General features: G+C 39.8%; 1 protein-coding gene across 8 annotated transcripts in view; it reads right to left on the bottom strand.

Annotated features, from left to right (window-relative positions):
* The window catches only part of Arhgap44 (Rho GTPase activating protein 44), a 168,015-nt gene extending 156,880 nt beyond the window's left edge, over positions 1 to 11,135 (bottom strand). For 7 of the 8 annotated variants that reach the window (XM_005332889.4, XM_021731410.3, XM_005332890.5 and 4 more), the window contains exon 1: positions 10,699 to 11,135. In XM_005332889.4, the coding sequence (XP_005332946.1) occupies positions 10,699 to 10,751 (53 nt within the window). In that variant the 5' untranslated portion in view covers positions 10,752 to 11,135. The remainder of the gene's footprint in view (positions 1 to 10,698) is intronic. The other variant, XM_021731408.3, reaches the window with a different exon arrangement.
* Between the last annotated feature and the right edge of the window lie 11,621 nt (positions 11,136 to 22,756).

Here is a 22,756-nt window from a genome sequence, read left to right as displayed (position 1 = left end):
TGTCATGGGACATACTTAATAAACAGCACTCAGGAGAACGAAGTGGGTACAGGCACATTATCTGAGGAGGCAGAGGTATTCGAGAGATTCTCTGAGCTCAAAGCTCTCTTCATTTGTTGCTCTGTTCATTTGTTACATTCCTTTCTTTGAAAGTATGTTTTCGGGTCCCCCTTTGGTTAACACAAGGAGGAGCAGTCTGAAGGGACTTTTGCAGATACAGAAACTGCTGGTTCTTTCAACAAAGTGAGAAAGAAAGAAAAAAAAAAAAAACCTTCAAAGGGTACATTCTTACCCTTTCTGCTGAAACTGCAATAAGGAAACAAAGTAAAGAATATTCTATTGGCAGAAATTTTATTTTATGCTCTTTGTGGTTAAGGCTACATACAAGATATTCCATTATCTTAAATGAATGTGACATTTTTATTTTTATACAAGTCAGGAGCAGTTAATTAACATCTCTAAAACCACCTAAACCAAGTAACTTGAGGGGCCCTGAGGCTGCTGAGAAACTATGCTAGGGAGAGAAGAGCTGGAAGAAGGCAGTTGCCTGACCTTGACCTACTTAGGATGCAGTTCAAGTTAGGCTCTGCCTCTTTCAGCCTCCTTTTCACCATCTGCAAAACAGGACTGTAAATAGTACCCAATTCATAGAGATGTTGCAATGAGTAAATTAAAATAATGCCTGCTGCCAGGTGTAGCAATGGTGTCCCAGGCCTGTAATCCCAGCTTCTTGGGAGGCTGAGACAGGAGGATCACCAGGTTCAAGTTCAGGCTAGGCGACTTAGCGAAACCTTGAACCCAAATTAAAGATGTAATAAAAGGGCTAGGGATATACCTCAGTAGTAGAGTACTCCTAGGTTCAGTCCCCAGTACTACATATTTCCTGTAACAGGTGACACATATGTGGCTTTTGTGTTTCTCCTTTCACATCTAAGTCAGGAATGCCTTTCTCTGCTTCATTTGGAATGGCCAACTGATTCTCTTTGGTCAATGAAATACCAGAAGTGGCAAATGTCACTTCCAGAAGAAACATTAAGAGCCAGGGACTCACTGTTTCCTCACTTTGTGCCTGTGCCATTACACAGAGGCATGGGTGGTACAGAGCCCACAACAGTCTAGAAGGGCTGCCTTCTGTGCTGCTGAGATTTGGGGCAGTGGGGGGGGGGGCTCACTCGAGCAATACACACCGATCAGTCACCATCAGCATCAAATGAGAGAGGCCGTTATCATTGTTGATACCTCAAGTCCAGCCAGGCTCTTGGTTAATCAAAGAAAAGTTTGATTTGAGAAAAAAAAAAAAATGGGTATTCATTTCAAGTGGTAATTTTCAAGTACTCAGAAATATAAATAAGGTCAAAATAAATGCTTTGTGTCAAAGAGATCAGCACAGCAAGGGACAGTGCTAATAATTAAAATGCATTGACTGCCTATCATAACCAGGAGTTACACTAAGGATATCATATCTTATTTAACCTGATAAAGTAGGTGTCACTACAGTAAGGTAGAAGGATATTCTCTGACCTCTTCATTATTCTCACCATTATAGGAAGGGCATTAAAAAAATAATAATACACAAATTCACACACACACACACACACACATAAAACTAATTTTGACATGAGAGGCAGTGAATAGAAGGAAAAGTTTGTTTTCCTAATGTTGATGCACTCTGATGGATCTGACCAATTCGTGTGGAAGAGGATGAGAATCTATAGACACCTTCCTGTGATTGACACAGAGCTTCTCAGGCCTGGAAACCAGGGAGAGGGCAGGACAGAGGGGGCCACAGGGTGCACAGAAGGAAGGAAAACATAATAGGGCCAGGGAGCAGAGGGAGAGAATGCTCCTAGTGGTTCTGATTGAACGGTGGTAGAGACTCCCTGTCTCCAATTATCCAGGGAATCTTTGTGACTAGTAGTTCCAGGGAATGAAATGTGAGCAGAAGTAACCTTTGCAAATTCCAAGCCCAGGCATTTAAGAGACAGAATGCCATTTCTATATTCTCTCTTCACCTTTAGCTGTACTGAAGGAGGAGGGAAGAGGAGGAGAAGATGAATACAGGCTAGATTCCCAAATTCTACATGGAGCACAGCTCTGCCTGGGAGTCCCTCACACTCCAGGCAAACTTTCAATAAGCCTAAAATAAACTCTTGTAATGTTAAGCCACTGAGATTCCAGATCTCACCCGAGATCATGGCAGAGTCTAATCTACCCTGAAACACAACATGGAAGATTGAAGACTAGGGAAAAAAATTAATAATAATACCAAGAAAATCAGGAGGATAGAACTTGGACATTAAAACAGCAGAGATTACTTAAAAAAAAAAAAGGTACTGATTAAGAGCTAATGAAAATGAAATCCAAAAGAACATAAATTAAACCTAAGAGCTGACTGCAGAGGTAAGGGGATTCTCTGGGACAAAACCAGTCAATGGGAAAAGAAGAGAGAGAAAGCAAGTTAGGAATGACATTGGAAATACATATTCCAAAGATTCTATTTAACTTTTAAAAAAACATCAAATTCACAGTATGATGAATGCCTTTCTATAAAAATGTTATTCAAAGTGACTCAACAAAAGGTAGGAAACATGAATAATCCAGTGACTATTAAAGAAGGTTGGAAACTGACAAAGAGCTACATAGAAAACGCATCCTCGGAAAGCAATCCCCAAACTTCAAAGAACTGAGCAGTTCCTCATCTCACCATTCCAAAGAAAAAGGAATGTTGAACAACTCTTTTCTACACAGTTATCAAAATGTGACAGGTATAGCAAAAGAAAGATCCAAATGTTCGCACTTATGAATACTGAATTCCAAAATTTTAAATGAAACAATACGTTCGTTAATCTAGCTATACAGAACAAAATTAACAAGCCCTTATCCAATTGACAGTAGGAAGGCAAGGAAAGTTCAATATTAGAAAATCTGTCAAGGTTCAAACACCCAAAATAAGGATGACTAGGAAGGACTCTATCATTCATTGCTGTATCCCCAGCACAGAGAACAATGTCTAGAACATAGCAAGTGCTCGATAAATCATTATGGAAAGAATCACTGAATAAATATTAATGAATTAAAAGAAAATACACACTAGGCTATCATGATTATTGGTAAAGGCCATGATAACAAATCAAATTTAACTTTGGTACCAAAGAAAATTTCAAAGGAAAAGAATAAAATTATGTACTAGGAAACAAAAAAACTCTCAAAATATTCACATCTATTTCTTAAGATTAATAGGAAGACATGGAAGCCTGATTTTTCTTTGTTTTCATTGTGATTTATCCTGTGCAGTTTAAAGTTAAAACAATATCCAAACCACACAAACATTAGATACAGTAGTGACCAATTTTAAAACAAAATCACTGAGTCATTGTTACACATTCCTCATCTTTAATGTTACATCTTGTTATTTTAACAGTTCTCCTAAACAATGCAATTAGACAAGAAAACAAATAAGTACAAACACTACAATGGAGGATGCAAGATTCTTATTTGTAGAAGATATGATTATCTACTACAAATCCTATAGACTCAGTGTTTTTAAAGTATTTAAAAGTAATAAGTTCATGAAGGTGGCTGCTAATGATATAAAAATCAAAAGCTTTCATATACTCTAACAAGAAAAAGAAAAAGCTTAACAAATTATTCTAATCACTGAAACTACATTAACAGCAAGAACACATTATCTAAAAATGAAAGTACAATCGTTCAGGACCTATATGGACAAAAAAACACTTTATAGGACCATAAAAACATACTGTATTCAGTATGCATTTGAACATACAAAAACATACAGTATGTATTTGAAAAAACATACTGTATTCCCAAATGAAGAATTCTCACTGCATTCAAAATTGCAAAAACATCAATTTCCCCTATCTTACTATATACATTTATGTATGATTTTATAGCCAAAAATGTGTGATCAACTTTCATTCACAAGAGAACAACTCGGAGATCTGCCGTGGTGGAAACAAAGAAGATCTTTAGTCAAATCTTTGAGTTTAATGACCAAGCCAAGGTGCAGCCAGTCCATGCCAGAGCTGGGAAGAGGCCAGTCTGATCCCACAGCTCCTCCTCCTCAAGGCTTGGGAACTCACAATAAGGATCACTCTACAGTCATTCAACTGTGCTGGCTGAGCTCATCACAAACTCCTGCCAGAACTGATAAGACAAAGGAAAACACTAGAAATCCTAGCAATCGCTACAAATAGGTGAAATCTTTTAGTACATAGTAATGATGATATGTAAATATGGCCATGGGAATTTTACTATTCAATTTGAAGAGTAGATTAACTAATTTTTAAAAAAAGGGAACTAAATATGATATCTAATTCATGTCATATGCCAAAATTAATGACTAGCAAATTAAAGATTGATGGTAAAATAAAACTATTAGAAATAATAATGAAAATGTATATTAGTATAATCTGGGGCTGAGAAAAGGGTTCCCATATGTAATGTTGAAGCACAAACCATAAATTAAGAGATTTAGGATCACAAATATTAGATTTCTATGAGGGGAAAAAAAAACCCACAGGGAAATATCTGTGGTAAAATATATGTATTCTTATATATTAAAAATTAGCTAAAAATCAGTAAGAAAATAGTTCTGAATATGATTTCAGAAAAACAGGCCAAAGACATATTCAGGCAATTTAGAAAAGGCAATGAATGCCCAGAAAACATTAAAAAAAAAAAAAAAAAACTCAACCACACTAAAAATTGCAAGAAGTAAAAGGAAAGTTTTCTATTTTCACCCATATAAGCTATAAAGCTGTAACATTAGCTTCTGATAGGGTTGGAGAAAGAAGACTGACAATTCCACCTAAAATAAAAAAATGATGTGTGTGTGAATATCTGTATATATAAACTATATACACACAGAGTTCTAAGGTTCATACTCTTTAACCCGCAATCCCACTTCTAGGACTTCATCCTAGAAAAGCCAATTGCCAAGAAATATTTGCCAAATGATCAGTAAGTGAAAATCTGTTAACTACAGTAAAATATTACATAGCCTAGAGAAATTATGCTATGTATAGTTATTAGTTATTGGCATATTTGAGATAGAATACTAGGAGGCAGAAAGCAGTTTACAAAACAGTGTACAGGGCTGGGGTCATGGTTCAGTGGCAGAGTGCTTGCCTAGCATGTGTGAGGCCCTGGGTTCGATCCTCAGCACCACATAAAAATAAATAAAGATATTACGTCTATCTACAATTAAAATTTAAAAAAAAAACAGCGTACATAGTATTATATGGTCACTACTCTTCTTTTTATTTTTTTTTCCAGTGCTGGAGTTTAAAGCCAGGGTCTCACACATGCTGGCCATTCTCTTTTTGAAAACTGTACAGTCATGGGCCTCATAATGACGTTTCAGTGAAAGACCGCATATGCAATGGTGGGCCCATAAGGTGACCTCAACGTGTGATGTCATAGCCATCTTAGAGCATGAATATATGATACTCAGAGAACCAAGAAATCTCCTAGCAATATCCCTATAGTTAAGTGACTCATGAATATATACACTCATTAAAAACTCAAAACTATATCCAAAATATTAACTGTGGCCCCCAGTAGTAAGATTATCGATGATTTTTTTTTCATTTTTTGCTCATCCATAAGTTTAAGATTTTTCTACAATAAACAAATATGACTTATGTAACCAAAAAGAAAGTTAAAAAAAGTAAATTGAATTCTGTGGGAAAATAAACATTTCTTCTAAAAATACGCTCTAAAGTTGGAAAATGAAACCAAAAAACATCTGCTTCCTGGACAGAAAGGAGAATTTTAAATTGCTAGACAGCAGCAAGCCACCCTAAGGCAGCGGGGTCCCCGGTTCCTGTGCCCAAGGGGGAGTCCCAACCCTCTCACCTCTCCCCTTAATCATCTCCCCGACTAATAGGTACCTCAAAACAGAGGTGAGTCATAATTTTATTACTTACTATCCTGACAACACTTGAAGTCATTTGCTTTTGACTACAATAAAAGGGATGCTTACTAATCCCCTCTAAGATGAACTACCATGAATTACTGTTTTAGTCACCCAGTTACTGATTTACTTTTTCTAGAGAGAGAGGGGAAAAAAATTGGTCATTATCACCCATCATAAAGAAATACAAACAGATGTTGATGAATTCCTCTGATGGAGGCAAAAAGGGAGGAGAAATGATTAATTGCTCTTTAAGAGAATAGGTTCCCCACACTGACTTGCAGGTCTGAGAAGAACTCCGCAAGAAATCCAGGCAGCCTCATGCTGACGGCTAAGAACAGTCCAGCAGAACATGGAACGCCCATCAGACCTGCCCAGTTAGGAGCTTAGAAGACAAGCAAAGACTATTCTCTCCAGATCAGCTAGCCGGGTTATCAGGGGTTTAGTACATTCTGTTATCTCATATGGATACACCCCAGCAGGGGATAAGGCCTGTGCCTCCAAACTCTAATGCAGAACTTTGGAGGACAGATTTGGGGTCTGGACAGACCTGCAGGGCTGACTGGAAGCCTAGAGCTGGGCCTGTATTGGTCTGAAATCACAGTCAGGGAAATAGCAAGAAGGGAACAAAGAGGTCCGATGACTAATCTGGACTGGGTTCTGACTTCTCCTTGATGTCCTATTGATTGGGTCATGGCTTTTCAGGCCCATGTTGAAGGGCCTGTTGAAGGGCAGAGAAGTGGCTCAAGGAAACCTTCAAGGAAAAGATCCTCACTGTCATCTCTGGGCCTCAGCAGAAATGCCTGCAGTGCCAGAGCTCCAAGAGGCTGCTGCAACCTCAGCATCCAGCTCTGGACCACTGGCTGATGCCCGGATCACTGCAGCTAAATTGTGAAAGCGGCACACAGCAGCAGTGATGTTTGGCAAAGTTGTCACCAAAGGCCTGTTCAGGTCCCTCTTGCACATCAAGCAGTCTAGGAACAGAAAACAGGGCTCTGGAGACAGAACTTCATCTTCCACACCCCACTTACAGCCTCTGAAACCACGCAATCCAACCCAATCCACCAGTCTTGCTCCCTCCCATACCTACTTGCCTGCTCTCTGACACCTTGAACATCTCCCGTTTTCATATGAGAGCACACAAACCATTTGAAGCCATCAATTTTCGGGGGCTGTTGGAATCAGTTCTAAGAAGGTCTTTCTATTTAAAAGACTAATGTCTTCAGAAGATTGAATGGACAAGCAGAAGAGGAAACGAACAATAAACCTCATCAAAAGATTAGGGGTAGGGACACTGTCCTGATACTTGGTGCATAGTAGTTTCTCTGAAATTCATTGGCAACTGAAAAATACGTTAACGAAAGAGCCACATTATGAAGTTTAATGTCTAATGAGGAAGATGAATGAAAAATGGTAAAAATTATGACATAATTGAACTATTATAAACAGGATGCAGATTCTGAGAGCAGGGATTTTGTTTGTTCTGCACTGCAATATTCCCTGAACCAGAGCAGTGGCTGGCACACGGCAGGCACTCAATAAATATTTATTGAGTGAATGGATGTGCGCAGACCATAGTGCACATAATCCAATAATAGTTAGAAAACGTGCCCAAAGATACTTCTAGCTTCCTGGTGCTAAATACTCTGTGTGGCACATTTCGGAGGTAACCTCACCATCATTATCACAATTGCCACAGTGCAATCCTTATTAGTCTCATTTTGCAGAAAAGGAAACTAATATGAGGTAAGCTTAAGATTAGCAAGCAGCAAACCAAGTATGCCCCACACCAAAGTCTAAGCTCTTAACCATTAGGCAGATGGTGGCCAAGAAGTCCTTCCCAAAGGATGGACTGAAGTAAAGGGACAGAGGTGAAAGTTCAAACCAAGAAGGAACATGTACAAAGACTGCAGAAGTAGATGAAGGAGAAGAGGAAACTTTTTGCAGTTAAATCCAATGAGTTTTATTAACTTTTTTTCATCCCTGAAGTCCTCTCTACTCTTGGACCTGTGCATTGAGGGGAAAGAAGGAGTAACTCAACAGACTACATTTAAGTAGGGCAACTCTCTCTTGTTCCAGTGACTTGGGCCAATCCCTAGCAGTTTTCAGTTCAAAATAACTCCTCTGGAACCTTCAACTGATCAAAGGTGATCTAAGTAAAAAGCCACAAGAAAAGTCCACTCTGAAGTTCACCTCCTAGTCTTCTCATAGAGAGTGGGGGAAGTCACCACTTCCAAAACACACAAGGATGAGAGTCAAGTGATGCACCAAAGCAACTCTACAAAGTGCTTTAAAATTCCACACCTAGAGTCCCAACTTCCAATCCTAAAGGCTTCTTCGACTGACTGAGGAAATTAAGAAGTGAATTCTGGCCCTTTTACTCCCATGCACATAGGATCATGACTCACAGCCCTCTCAATAGGATAAAGGAAATGCTGCTCCCTTCACTTATCCTCATGGACCAATGGAGAAAAGGCATCTAGGAGGAGCACATCAATCGCCATGCAGGGAAAAAAGGAAGGCAGCAAGAATAAAAGCATTGACATGAAAATGGGCTCAGCGTATGGAACAAGGAATGCCATGTAGCTGGAGTTCAGAGATGAGAAGAGGGTGGGACAGAATGAGCATGGTAAGAAAAGCGGCATGGGGCGGGGGGCAAATTATGGTCCTGTAGGGCCACCGTAGAGACTGGGAACGACAAATGGAATGAGATTCCATTGGAAGTTTTCAAGCAACACGGTGCATGAACTGATACTTGCTTTACAGGTTTACTCTAAATTTCATCAAAATGGATCCAGGCTGGTTGTCACTTTACCTGGGCCATGACATACATAACAGGTGCCATTGGAGAAAGACAGAATTCATTCAGCAGAGTCCCACAAAAAAACAAGTAGTAAACACCTCCAAATGACCAGCTACCTGTACTTCTAAGAATGTGTCATCAGTAAGACAGACCACTTTATCTAAAACCTAATTTCCCCTCACCCTTTTTCATTTCCTCAATGGACATGAGTAAAGGTAGTATGCCTTGGCTCAAAAATCAAGATCTGTGTTTCAGGGAGACCAGGGAGAAAGTATAAACACCCTATGAACATTTACATTCTAGCAATGAACAGAAATCCCACTAGCAAGAGAAAACAAGCAACCCATGTCTAGAATCAGGAACCTCCAAATCACTTGGTTGGTCTGATATGTGAATGATTTGGACTGACCTAGGGGAAGCCAAGACATTAAAGACTGGTCAGCTTGACTGTCAATCCGCTAACCAGTGAGTACCAGGAAAACACTATCTCAGCATCCAACATACCAAAGTGAGTCCACGTGAGGATATATTTGTGGCAATACCATGCCAGAAATCTGGGCTAATCTGCCTCTGCTATTCATAAATTCCCCCTCATGTTAAAGCACATGTGTTTGGAAAGGAAAAAACGAATCCAAGTCAATTTTAGACATTGTTACTTGGAAACCATCTGGAGTCCCTGGAAGCATAAGAAGCCACCGCATCCCCTGCCCTCAAATGCCCACTGTAACTAGGGCAGTATGCTTGGATGGGAGTTTAGATGTCCCCTATTCCCCAGGGAAGTCCCCACCCCCACCCTACTAGATGCCAGTTCAAGCTCCACTTCCCACCCAAGAAAGGTATTTTGTTTCTTGGTAAACCTAGTGGAGAGCATTCCATGTGTTGAGCTTGCACTTGAATTGCACCCAAGGCTGGGTTCTTAGCTTTCAGATTGTTTTAGAACTGCACACCTAAATTCCTTTGCCACAGCATCGATGGGAAATCCTTCCCCAGAAGCTGAAGCACCATTAAAAAAAAAAAAAAAAAAAAAATCCCCTCTATCTAATATTCCTGTGTTCAGGAGAATGTCTGGCTTTGGAAGAGACCCACCAGAATCCTTATGTAACCTTAATAGATGTTGGCATCCCGCAGAGCTGCTCCTGGAGACACTGGCCCAGATGCAGCCCATTTTCACCATGATGAGAGCAGCTTCAAGGGGCCTTGGTTTTCTGTCCCCCTCTCCTACCTGGTTTGGAGCTTCTGCTTACCTCATCTTCCAAAGGAGTCGGACCTCCCTTTCTGCAGCCTCTCTCTCTCTCTACACTGAAATCAGTCTAAGGAGCAGCGCCATGCCTACCAGCACCTTCTCTTCCCTCTTACCCTCCCCCTCTCCATCCTCTCCCCACCGCCACCAAACGCTTTAAGAAACCCGGCCAGGAAAGTGATCCAGAATCTCGTACTGCCATAGTCCCTGAAAACAAACACGGTGGGAGGGGCAGGCCCATCAGGCCCAACACTCCCCCCTGGACCCCAAAGCAACCCCTCTACTCAGCGCAAGGGAGGGGAAGGATCTCGGGAGACCGACTGCGGTTCCGCTGCTACCAGCACCATCAGAGCAAACACCTGTTTCCAGGAAGATACGCGGCCAGAGGGAGAAGGGAGTCCCGGGGAACGGCAGGGAGGACGAGGTGAAGGGGCAGCTGGGGACGCAGGTAAAGGATGCGTCACACTTTACTCTTGGCAACCAGAGCCCCGGACAGGCAGGCGGCGAGTGGGAAGGACTCCGGGGTCTGGAAAGTTCAGAGAGGAGGGGTCGCGCCTGGCCAGCAGAGCCCAGGAGGGGGCCGGCGCGGAGGAAGGGACAGCGAGGAGAGACCAGAGGGAGGGAGGGAAGGAGGCCAGGCGGGCTCCATCACCTGCGCGCCCCGGCGGATGCAGCCTCGCAGGGGCGCACCAGCCCGCCTGCCTGCGGGTGACCTACCTGCCCACCGTCTGGTTGGCCAGCTGGCGCATGCGATTGAACTGCTTCTTCATCGTGGCCCCGCTACCGCGCTCGCCCGGGAGCTGGGGAAGGACGGAGCAGCCCGGAATCCGCCGCAGGGTTACATGGCTCCCGCGCGGAGCCTCCCGGGCGACGGCAACGGCGGCGGCACTGCGGAGCCTCCGGGAGCCGTCTGGCCCGCGAGCGGCTCCCTCCCGAGGGCACCACCGCCTACTCCGCCTGCCGCCGCGCCGCCTCCTGCCGCATCCTCCTCACGCGCGCCGCGATGCCCTCATAGCAACGCCCGGGGCCGCCCTCGGCGCCGGCCGGGTCCTCCCCGGCTGCAGCCCCCAACCCCAGCCGGCGAGCGGACCCGGGAGTCTCCGCAGGCAAGCTGGCCGGCTGGCCGGGTGGTCCCCGTGCGCCTGTGCGGAGAGCGCCGTGCATGCTGGGACTTGTAGTTTGTGCCCACCTTTCCTCTGTCCAAAGTTTGCAAGGGCAGTGAAGTGTGGTGAAGGAGGCTTAGCCACCGGCTTTGCGCTTTTCCATTTTTAGTAAAGTATATATACATTATATACATATATTATGCAATATAGTATATATTTATTTTAAAATAACAAAGTCAAACCAAGAATGCAATAGCAAAAAACAGGATGAGCATGTCTCTTATTGCATTCAGGTGAATGTGAGGCAATCCTGTTCCAATTCACAGGGGATAGATCATGCTAGCGTGTACGTGTCTTATTATTAAGGTCACCTCATTCATATTGGGCAGGGTTAAACTGGGGGCACAGAGATTGACGGTAGATTTCGAACTATGCATAATATTGCATCCCAGAAGCCTTGATTTTCACCAAACCCAGTAACTAACCAGAAACCAACATAGAAGAAAGATGTAATCATAGTGGCAACGTATTTACCTGGCTAACGTGACAGAGACAGCTTTTCTATATGGCTTAGATTCTGGTCCCAGAGCTATTCCCATCACCCTGCCACCACCAGAAGACGAAGTGGCATTAGATGCAGCTGCCCCAGAGCTGCAACAGATTGGCATCCGTTGTCTCTTGGAAAGGGGTGGTGGCTTTCTTCAGGTATTTTATCCTTAGGAAAAAAAAATTGGTGGTTTCTTTTTGATGTTAACTTTGTTTATCAAGTAATAACGGTATTGTTGGGTGGTAGGGTCAAACTGATATGAGTTCCTATATTAGAATTCCCACCTACCTGTTACATAACCTCAGGAAAATTGCTTAAACTCTCTAAGCTTCAGTTTTCTCATCTCTAATGGAGTAATAGTGCTGCCTGTTAGGTAGCAAAGAAATAGAACTATTTGTTAAATTACCAGTAATCAAATTACATATAAATTACTGTGTAGTATATTGTCACATTCATCTACAACAAATATGATGCTAATTAGCATAATAGAGAAAAATTCTATTCCTACAACAGAACTCCTATTATGATGAATGAGAGAATTTTTTCAAAATGGGATATTTTGCATATGTTGATTATAGTTGCAAGATGTCCTAAATATGGCTCTAAGGATCTTGCTGGCCAGCTGAACAAAAGATGGTTTGAGGCATGTCTTGGCTGAGTGAACATGAAATCTTTAATTAATTGTGAATTTAGCCTCTGCTTATTAGGTCAGGCAGCTCCAGCCAATTAACAAGTGAAGGAATTGTTTGCTTTTAACTAATTTCTATGCCTATAATGTCAATATAATGTTTATACAAACTGAAATTCTTTTAATATTTTAAAAATGATTTTATATGCATAAATAATAGTGAGACGCTAAAGGCACTATATGATTTTTAGCAACACTATTCCTGGTGATAATTATGTTATCCACTACACTAGCCCCTGGCCACATGTGGCCATTTAAATTGAAATTAAATAATTTTTTTTAAAAAAATTAATTCTTCAGTCACCCTAACCCTGGACTTAACAATAACCAGTGAATTTTCTCCTTCCTATCCCAGGAAAGGAATGACAGTGCATAAAAAGTAGAAAAAGGATGTCAAGTCTACCTTTTTGATCTTTCAAACCAGGCTTCAGAAACATGTGTAAGAAAATATAGTTTTTAAAGAAAAAAAGTTTTGAGCTTCAGGAATATGAGCTTTGGACTTTTAATTTGATGATGAAGGATGTACTATCTACCTAAAGTACCCACAGCCTGGGCTGAGGATGTAGCTCAGAGATAGAGTGCTTGCCTATCATGCACAAAGTCCTAGGTTATGTTCCTAGTACCAAGAAGATAAAATAACCCACAGACTGGGGAGTGTTGAAAATGTTGATGGGGGAAATGGAGAAGCACAATTCCTCTGTTTACTGCTATAGAAAAAAAATTGTACTTTATGTTCCCAACTGAGACCAAAATCAGCCATGTGATTTTCTTTGGGCAATGAGTATTCCCTAAGAAAATAAGTGGAGGACATAATTTTATGTCTGAGTAATATATTGAGTATGCTCATCGAAGTGATTTATACTACTTCCAAATTCAAAAGTTTTAAGAGTCACTCTGTGATTCTGTTCTGTTCTTTTTTTCACCCTACCATAATCCCAACAATGGGTTGGTTAGGTGCTGCCATGGAGCAGAGATTATCCAGTTAGAGTGAAAAAAGTATCTTGGCTGTTCTAAGTCATATATTTAGGGGTTGTTTTTTAGTGCAGTATAATTGAGTCCAAGTTGACTGCTGTATAGGTATCACCAATAAAGTAGCTTGTATCTTATCCCTTCCTGTGGTCAATACTTAAGTTGGAGCAGGTGAGCTGGAAGCAGACCTATCATAAACCTTTGAGGGATCTGGACATTTTGAAGGATCTGTCCTCCACTTCATTTTTTAGAAAATTTGTTCTGTTTAGATATCCATGACAGTAGAAGGTATTTTGACATATTATTCATACATAGGGTATAACTTATTCTAATTAGGGTCACATTCTTATGGTTGAACAAGGTGTGGAGTTACACTGGATGTGGATTCATACGTGAACATAGGAAAGTCATGTTCAGTTCATTCTACTGTCTTTCCTATTCCCATCCCTCTCCCATCCCTTCATTCCCCTTTGTCTAATCCAATGAACTTCTATTCTTCCTTGCCACCTCCCCCTGCCTTATTGTGAGTTAGCATCTACATATCAGAACATTCAGCTTTTGGTTTTTTTGGGATTGGCTTATTTCACTTAGCATGATAGTTTACAATTCCAGCCATTCACCAGGAAATACCATAATTTCATTCTTCTTAGGCAACCACTCTGGAAAGCAGTATGAAGATTTTTTAGAAAATGTGGAATGGAACCACCATTTGACCCAGTTATCCCACTCTCTGGTATATGCCCAAAGACGTTAAAATCAGCCTCCTATAGTGACACAGCCACATCAATGTTTATAGCAACTCAATTCACAGTAGCTAATCTATGGAACCAAACTAGATGCCCTTCAACAGACGAATGGGTAAAGAAAATGTGGCATATACACAGAATGGAATATTACTCAACTATAAAGAATATTACTCAACAAAATACAACTTCTCACTTGCATCAACAATGCTATATTACTCAGACATAAAATTATGTCCTCCACTTCATGAATGAAAACTAAGCTAGGAGTGGCCAAGCTCACAGAGATCCTCTGCCTTCTAAGGCACAGTAAAGTTGTCTATACCACAGTCCTGTGGCAGCTCCAAGGTTCCTGCACTGAAACCAAGTGCAATGAGTGTGTGTGTGTGTGTGTGTGTGTGTGTGTGTGTGTGTGTAGGCATGCACGCGCATGCGTGCATCTGCCACAACGATTACAACAAAAGTACCTGAAAAATGGATGTGAAAAGAAAGTTGTTAGGGTCAAAGATGGTCAGGAAGCAGCAATGGCAAAGATGTATAATAAAGAAGCCCCAGTTGCCTGGGATTTAATTTCTTCTATCTAGAAAATAGACTTAAAAGTTAACTTCATTTGCAAAGGAAAAAAAAGGAGAAAAGGGAGTAAAAGGAGGAGAAGGAAATCTTTATTTCAGCTGACTTTGACCTATGGGTGGGCTGCACCTTCCTGTACCTGCTATCTTCAGTGTTGTTGCTTTCGACAACAAAACATGGGCTTCTCGCTTGCATCAACAATGCTATAGTATTATTTATCTGAAATTAGTTTCCTTAGAAATCTGATATGCCACTTCAGAGGCCCTGAATAGAAATGGCTTTGGCCTCTTCTTTCTGAGTGCATGCATTCACTGGAGCTGCTCTGTCAGACTCAAGAATCACTAGCTACATTGTGGTTACTTAAATTTAATTTTAAAATAGGTTAAACAAAATTAAAAAGTCAGTTCCTTAACTACTATTAACCATATTTCAAGTGCCCTACGATCAAGTGTTGCTTGTGGCTACCATAGTATACATAGTATAAAATAGAATGTTTCCATCCTTACAGAAAATCCCATTGGGCAATGCTGTGCTAAAGAGCCAGATTCAGAATATAGGGGCCAGCAAAAGAATGAAAGCAGAACTAGAATTCAAGCTCGGGCTATCTGAGGTCTTGGCCTCTCCAGACTACTCTTTCCTTGCTTACTTTGTAAGGCAAAATCTCTTTGTAGTACAAGATCTCTAAGCTGTAAGCTTTGGGGAATCAACTAATTGATCAATCCATTTGCTCAATAAATGGTTGTTGATGTAGATATTCCTAAGTCTTAGAGTGTTTACCGCACAGAAACAAAATTCAAGGCTACAATACTACTGAAGAAGAGTCTGTGTCCTTTTTGGATCCCAACCAACTTTATAAATGCAGGCATCAAACTGGCATGATTAAAACATATCTGCTAGTCCAAGGTAACTTTTGAACAGAATGATAGATGTTCCCATCTTGGGCATGGTAGATTGCATTATTAACTCCAATTTTCAGTCCTCCTTAAATCTATACCCTTGAATGGTTTTATCATGGGCAGAGTGTATTTCAGACCTAATATCTTTGTCTTGACCATGAGACTACTATAGTCTTGTGTAGTCCAATAGCATATAGGTGGAAGAGACAGGTTGTGCCTCCAAGCTATGCACTAACAGACTCTTCACATTTTCCTCTTGTCTTTTAACACATCTTCCACTGCCATAAGGACCAGCAGGTAGCTGTTTGTCTCTTATCTTTGTCTCCAGAATTGAACACTTCTGGAGCAGGTCTGATAACAGACAGTAACTGAAATCAGAGAAGTAACTAACAAATTGATTCCAGGAGTGTTATTTTAAAAATAAAGAAAAGTGAATACATATGAAATAAGGGGAAAAGAAAGCTAAAACATGTAAAACTAGAAATGAGAAAAAGGATATAATAGACACACATACAAAAAAATAAGAGGATACCTTTGCAATTTTATGTTTACTTTTTTTTTTAGATGTTGATGGACCTTTATTTTTTTCACTTTATTTTATTCATTACGTGCGGTGCTGAGAATTGAACCCAGTGCTAACTCTACCACTGAGCCACAACCCCAGCCCCTACTTTTTTTTTTTAAAAGACTCTTTTAGGGGATGATAAATTGTTACATGTGTTTCAAAACAGATAAGAAGCATGAATAGACCAAGCACACTGAAGACACTGGAAAAGTTGTCAAAGAAAAATACCCGTCAATGTAATGAGGCCCAGATGGTTCTATGGGGAATGCTAGTATAAAGAACAAGATTCAGAATATTCAGAATCTGATTCTGAATATTCTGAATCTTGTTCTTTCTAAGCTTCAAGGAACAGAAAATTCTTCTGCTATTTAAAGCGTTCCAGAGCACAAAAATAAAATGAACACCTCCCAACTCATGAAATTGACCCAACCCTGTTATCAAACCTGATAAAGCCAGCACAAACATATGAACATCAGCATGATCACTCACAATCACAGATGGAAAATTTATTGATAAAAGGTTAGTAAACAAAATCTATCAGTCTCTTTGTTTAGATATAAATATGCATACATTTTAATGATACTGAAGCAAAACTTAAAAATTTCAGATAAATGAAAACCACTCATATTCTTACTAACCAAGACAACATTGAGAATTTATCAGTGTATTTCGAAAACCAGGATGTTGCTAAAACAGTGTTATTAGGTCAATATGTTCTTTCTTGTTTTCTGCTGTTCTGAATATCTCCATGATCAAACATGTTAGTGGTTAAATTGTTGCACATAAACTTTTTTAAGATCAAAATTAAAGAATTAGAATTTTGCATCCATGGATATCATATTTTCAAGCTTCTTCTATGTATTGACAAATTATCCTCTAGATAACAAATGGAAATGTTTTGTGTTCCTTTATATGTTCCTACAATGTATAAATGTGCTATTTCCTCACACTGTGACCTACATGAGGTGTTATGTATTACCACTCTGAATAGTCTTGCCAGATGAATACATGATAAATGCATTATAGCATCATTTTAACTTATATATTAGTTTTTATCACATTAAACATTGTTTCACATGTTTTGTGGACATAGTGTCTCTTTGTTGGTTATTTAACTCTTTGTGTCTTCTGCCATTTTTTGGTTATGAGTTTCCATATTTTTTTTACTAATTTAGAAAAGCTCTTTAGTCACATTAATTATAGTGATGATATTGTATCTTCTGGCTCATTTTCTCTAGTTTGATCTTTCTCTTTTACATCTCAAATGTTTGTTTTTATCTTCTAGGAATTTTACATTGTGTATGTGTGTATGGTACTAGGAGTTGAACCCAGGGGCATTCTACCACTGAACTACATCCTCAGCCCTTTGTATTTTTTGCTCTGAGACAGTATCTCACTGAGTTGACCAGGATGGCCTCCAACTTGCATTTCTTCTGCCTCAGCCTCCCAAATAGCTGGGAATAGAGACTCGAACCACCACACCTTGCTGGAATTTTACATTTTTTAATGTGGTCAAATTCATCCCTCTCTTCTTTGTATTTTATGACTTTGTTTTAATGCTTAGAAAGCTCTCCTTGTCCTCAAAATTTAGAAGCATTCAACAGTCTATTCACATTTCTGTGAACATTTCTGTTATGTTTTAAATTCCTTTATGTGTAGTAAATTTACATTCAACTTTTGGTACCAAAATGTTAATGAAAATCTATTGGTTTTAACTCATTTCTTTCTCCAACATCATTTTAAAATAACTTCTCAAATATAATGGAGCAATTTGGTGTCATTCATAGGAATCAGAGAAAGTTCCCATTTGCAGTCTTGGCAGGTAATGGTATAGATTGTTTCTTTGTGAGGGGAGGATTGGCCAAGCTGATTCTACTGTGTGGAAACCCTTCAGGGGAATGTAAGTGGATACCAACACCACCTCTAACAAACCACCTCTCTCTCCAAATCTGGACCAAAAAAACCTCTATATTTCAGAGTAAACAAACAGAAAAAAAAGAGTAGTTCAATATAACAGTGATGATGGTTGACAATTATGATGGAGGTAATAGTAAATGATAAAGCCCAGCACAACGATAAGTACCTTAAGATACATTATCTTATTTAATCCTTAAAAGAACTCTAAGATAACTAGAGTTTTATTACACTCAACAAATAAATTAAAGCACAGAGGGTTTAGATAAATACCATTCAAGTGTCAGCACTGGGATTCAAACCTAGGTTTTTCCTAGTTCAAATGCCTATGCTTCTTACACAATTATACATGTATCAAAATATCATATGTTACCCCATTAACATGTATAATTTTTATGTTTTTGTATATCAGTTAAAAATAAAAACTAAAACTCCACTTATATATGTGTATATATATATGTGCATGTGCATATAGGTAAATGGAAATATATGTATATATGTATATATACACATACATACCTATATGCTTGTGCTTTTACTATAGTCACTTCCTACATAAAATAGAGAGACTAATCTGAGAATTCAGAGAAGAAATCCTCCAGTGGAAAAGTTATGCAGGAAGTAAGGGAAATAATTTTTTTTATTCTAATTTGTATTCTTCGTGAAAACTGAGAGAACATTGCTTTAATATAACAGGAGCTGGTTGCCATGAAAAAGAGCCACATTCAACAAGAAAGAGTTCTTGGATAAGAAACACATGACTTCCAAACTAATGAAACTCAATAGAGGCAGGAAATCACAGATTTGGCACTCCCCAAAATGGAAATTGTGCATTAGAAGATGGGCCAGAAGAGTGCTCTCAAATCTCAAAGGGAAAAATGTAGGTAATGCAATGAAATGATGAGGAAATAGAGAGAGACATCGAATCCTTTTTCAGAACATTCAAAAAAGAAAAATCACCATGTAATAGATGCACCAGAGCAGATGATGGTGAAGAAGAAATAAGCATAAAATGCTAGAAAAACATTTTGCAGAAACATTTGGGCCTGAAGAAAGGCCCAAGTCAAAATTCAACTAATTCACCAAATGCCAGAAAACATTACTTCAAGGGGGAACAAAACTCTAGATGTATCTTGATTAAACTTCTGATATTCAAAGATTAATCCAAATAGATATAAGAATTATCATGAGAAAAGAAATGGGTATCTGAGAAAGAAAGGTTGCTTTGCCTTATGCTTCACATCTGCAACACTCAATGCCAATAAAATTTGGAGCAACAGTGTAACTGTAGTGCATCTCAAAAGGTCTATATCTGGCCCAACAGGCATTCACAATGGCAAAAGAAAGTCATTTCTAGCCATAAAATGACTGGAAAGATCCAACAATTACCCATTCTCTCTTTTTTAAAAAATTCCACTCAAAAATCATTCCTTCCAAAAGAAATAAATTTTTTTTTTAAAAAAAGGAGAAATATCTTATGTCCTTGCAATAGAAAATAATTTTTTTAAACATGACATCAAAAACTCTAATCTTCAAGGGAATGTTGATAAATTGGATTACTTAACAATTAAGAAATATGTATATAATAAGTACAAGAGAGAAAACATCGAACACATTAGGAATGGGAAAGAATTGTAGATTGAGATCTCAATCCACAATCTCAGATGTATTTTTCTATTAGTGGACTCTATATTTTGAAAGCCATTCTATTGAGTAGCAAAAACATGATCTTAATCATTTGAAAGTTATCTCCTTTCCCTAAATTGGGACTCGGTTTTCTTTGCCGTCCTCTGATCAGAAGCCTGTGTACAGATCCTATTTCTGGATGTCAATTTATATAGGTCGCTGTTGTGTGTACCCTCATTATAGACCACAAGGCTTTTTCATAAGCATTTTTTTTCCACCTAACTCAAATCCATGCTTCTTTCAAGTGCTAGGAGATAATTCTACATGTTGTAAGCCACTCCAGACTATAGGTGACTCATTTGTACCTGTCAAAAATGCTCTAACAAGTAGACTTCCTGGGGAACCGAGAAGTCCCTCAAAAGTGGCTGAACAGATGCTTCTAAGGCTGGCTTGTCTGTCAGTCAATTGCCTGGACCGACCACTGCTCTTTCCATTACAAAGATCCAAGCCTTACTGACCAGCAACCATAGACCCCTTTCCTTCCTTTAGGGAATTTTATGGTGGAGATAGGATATGTGCCTGGGGCAAGGAGTAAAAGTCCCCAGGAATTGGAGGAACAAAGAAATTCATCACTGGTTCACCATCCAAATCTCATTTGACAATACATGCAGGCAAAGGGCAGAAAGATGAGTTTAAGAGAATATCATATATTCTGTTTCAAAAAACAGATCTTTATTGAGTAGGCACCCTCTATAAGCATTGTAGTAGAAGAAAGATTGCAGAGACCAACAAGAGTTGCTCCACAGTCCTCCCTTTCCCCTCTTCACAACCCTGCTTCCCACCCTCCTGTTCTAACCCTTTCTCAGTCTTTTTATTTCTCTTAGTAGCTATTGAATATCGCTCTGTCTGGGATATCACACCAGCCCCTCCCAGTCCTACCCTCTGCATGCTAACTGCACCACCATCCTCAGCTGCACTGTCCTAAAATGCTTTCAACTTTTGCAACATGACTTATCTCTTTGTCTTCATCCGTATGAATTCCTCTGATGGAACTCATCTTTCATGTGTCAAACAAAATGTCTAGTAGACCTTCCTTCCCCAACTCTTCCAACGATGTTATTGCCGGATCTATCTACCCCAACAGCACCTTATATTTCTTCCACAATGACTCATAAACTTTTTTATTGCTAATGAAATTAAAAAGAGCTAAGAATGATTGAGTTTTACTGTTTGTCAGGAACTGGGCAGAGACAGTTGAAAATACTATCCAAGCCATCTGTAGCACAATTCTGAGAGGTCGGTAGGATTGTTCACTCCATGTCCAGAATTATGGCATGGGAAGTTTGCTTAATGGGTTTAAATTGTATAAATGGTAGCACAGGATGCAAAACCATGTCTATTTTAATCTCATCCCCTTCCCTTCTCTTTTTCTTTCTCTCTCTCATTGACTCATCACTGGGACAAGGACTCCCCCAAAAACAATCAATCTAGGCTGTGGTTGATTCTTCATGAGAATTTCCACCTCCACTCCTATCAATTAATAGATTTCTGGTGCTAATTCTCTTAGTAGTCGGGTGGCTAGTAAAACTGCCATGACTTCTGTCTCTGACATTTTTAGACCCTGTCCATGTGGTGAGCTCCAAAAGATCTTACATTGTCCCGTGCACTTGCATCTGCAGGCCAGTTTTTTGTCCCCTTTCTTTTGTTCCAACTCTCAAATTTCCCTCCAGATTTTCTTTCTGCCCATGGTAGACCACTATCCCTGCATGTTTAATAGCCACAGCTGGTTCTCATCACTTCTGCAGCAATCTCACACAGAAGCTGTTTTGATCTTCCCTTTTCCATATTTCCTTGGGATTTGGCATTGGGGTTCAAATCCTCCATGCTCCTATCCCTGCTTCTAGGCCATTGTTATTCCAGCTTCATGTCAGAGTTCCTGCTTATTAGAGGCATAGGCTCTGGGGCTCTGGGGTTCTACAGCCTCACTCTGTCCCCAGTTACTTCTCCTCACCCATCGACAAGTTTTGGACTTGACTTGACCTACTTATGCATTCTGCATCCTGCTGCCATCTTGGATTATGTTGATGACCCTACAAGGCAGGGCCACCTAACATGCTGGTTTTACTTTATCCACCCCAGTGGCTTTCACATCTAACTCATTTTAACTAATCATCCCAAGGCATCCATTGGTCTTCATGTAAAGCTCCTCTTCTGCAGAGCCTGAAATGCAGACACATTCTGAAATTACAATCTGTCCCAGAATATTCTTGCTCATGCAAGTGGAGTATGGGAAAGGCAGTACAGCCTACTGACTCACTGGTATTCAAATCCTTGTTCTATCATTTACTATATGCTGTTGGGCAAATCATTTAACTTTCCCCATTTACAATAAATGTAGATTATGGTTGTGTTAGTTAGGTTTTCATTGCTGTGACCAAAATACAAGAACAACTTAGAGGAAGAGAATGCGCTTTTGGATCATCGTGTTTCAGAGGTTCAGTCCACGGTTGGTCTACTCCACTGTTCTGGGCATGAGGCGAGGTGGGACATCGTGACGGAAGGGCCTGGCAGAGAAACACTGCTGTGCTCATGGCAGATGGGAAGCAGAGAGGGGAGAGGGGAAGGGGATCTAGGGATGATAAACCATTCCAGGATGTCCATTCAAACTAAGATGGATGGATTAGGTGGAAGCTCTCACAATCTAATCATTTCTTCTCTGAATATTCCTGTACTAACCCAGAAGTTTTTGTGGCACACCTCCTATGCAAACCATAACAATGCTAGAATTGACTCTCCAAATTTAGAAAGTTAAAGTGAGAAATTGTATGTGGAATTTGCTTATTTGGAACTAGGCGATTTACACGATACATATTAAATAAATGTTAGCTACTCTAGGAGGGTGCCCCATGACAAGCCTTCTGTGCTACAGTGTTCAGTTTGAGAGATTTTTTATTAGTGTGAGGATTTCTCACCTTACTGACTCATTTGATTCTGTAGAGTTAAGACAAACAGGTCCCTGCTACTCCAAGGACAGATGTCTCCATCCCCCAGATCAATATAGATCATTTCTCTAAATAGCTCTAGCTATAGGAAACGTTGCAGAAGGGTAGATCAATTTATATATGAATTCTAGAAACTTTGAAAAGGGAAGAGA

Source organism: Ictidomys tridecemlineatus, chromosome 3 (genome assembly GCF_052094955.1).
Source record: "Ictidomys tridecemlineatus isolate mIctTri1 chromosome 3, mIctTri1.hap1, whole genome shotgun sequence".
Lineage (NCBI taxonomy): Eukaryota > Metazoa > Chordata > Mammalia > Rodentia > Sciuridae > Ictidomys > Ictidomys tridecemlineatus.
Note: the sequence above shows the minus strand (reverse complement) of the source record. Positions and strands in the feature narration are given on the sequence as shown.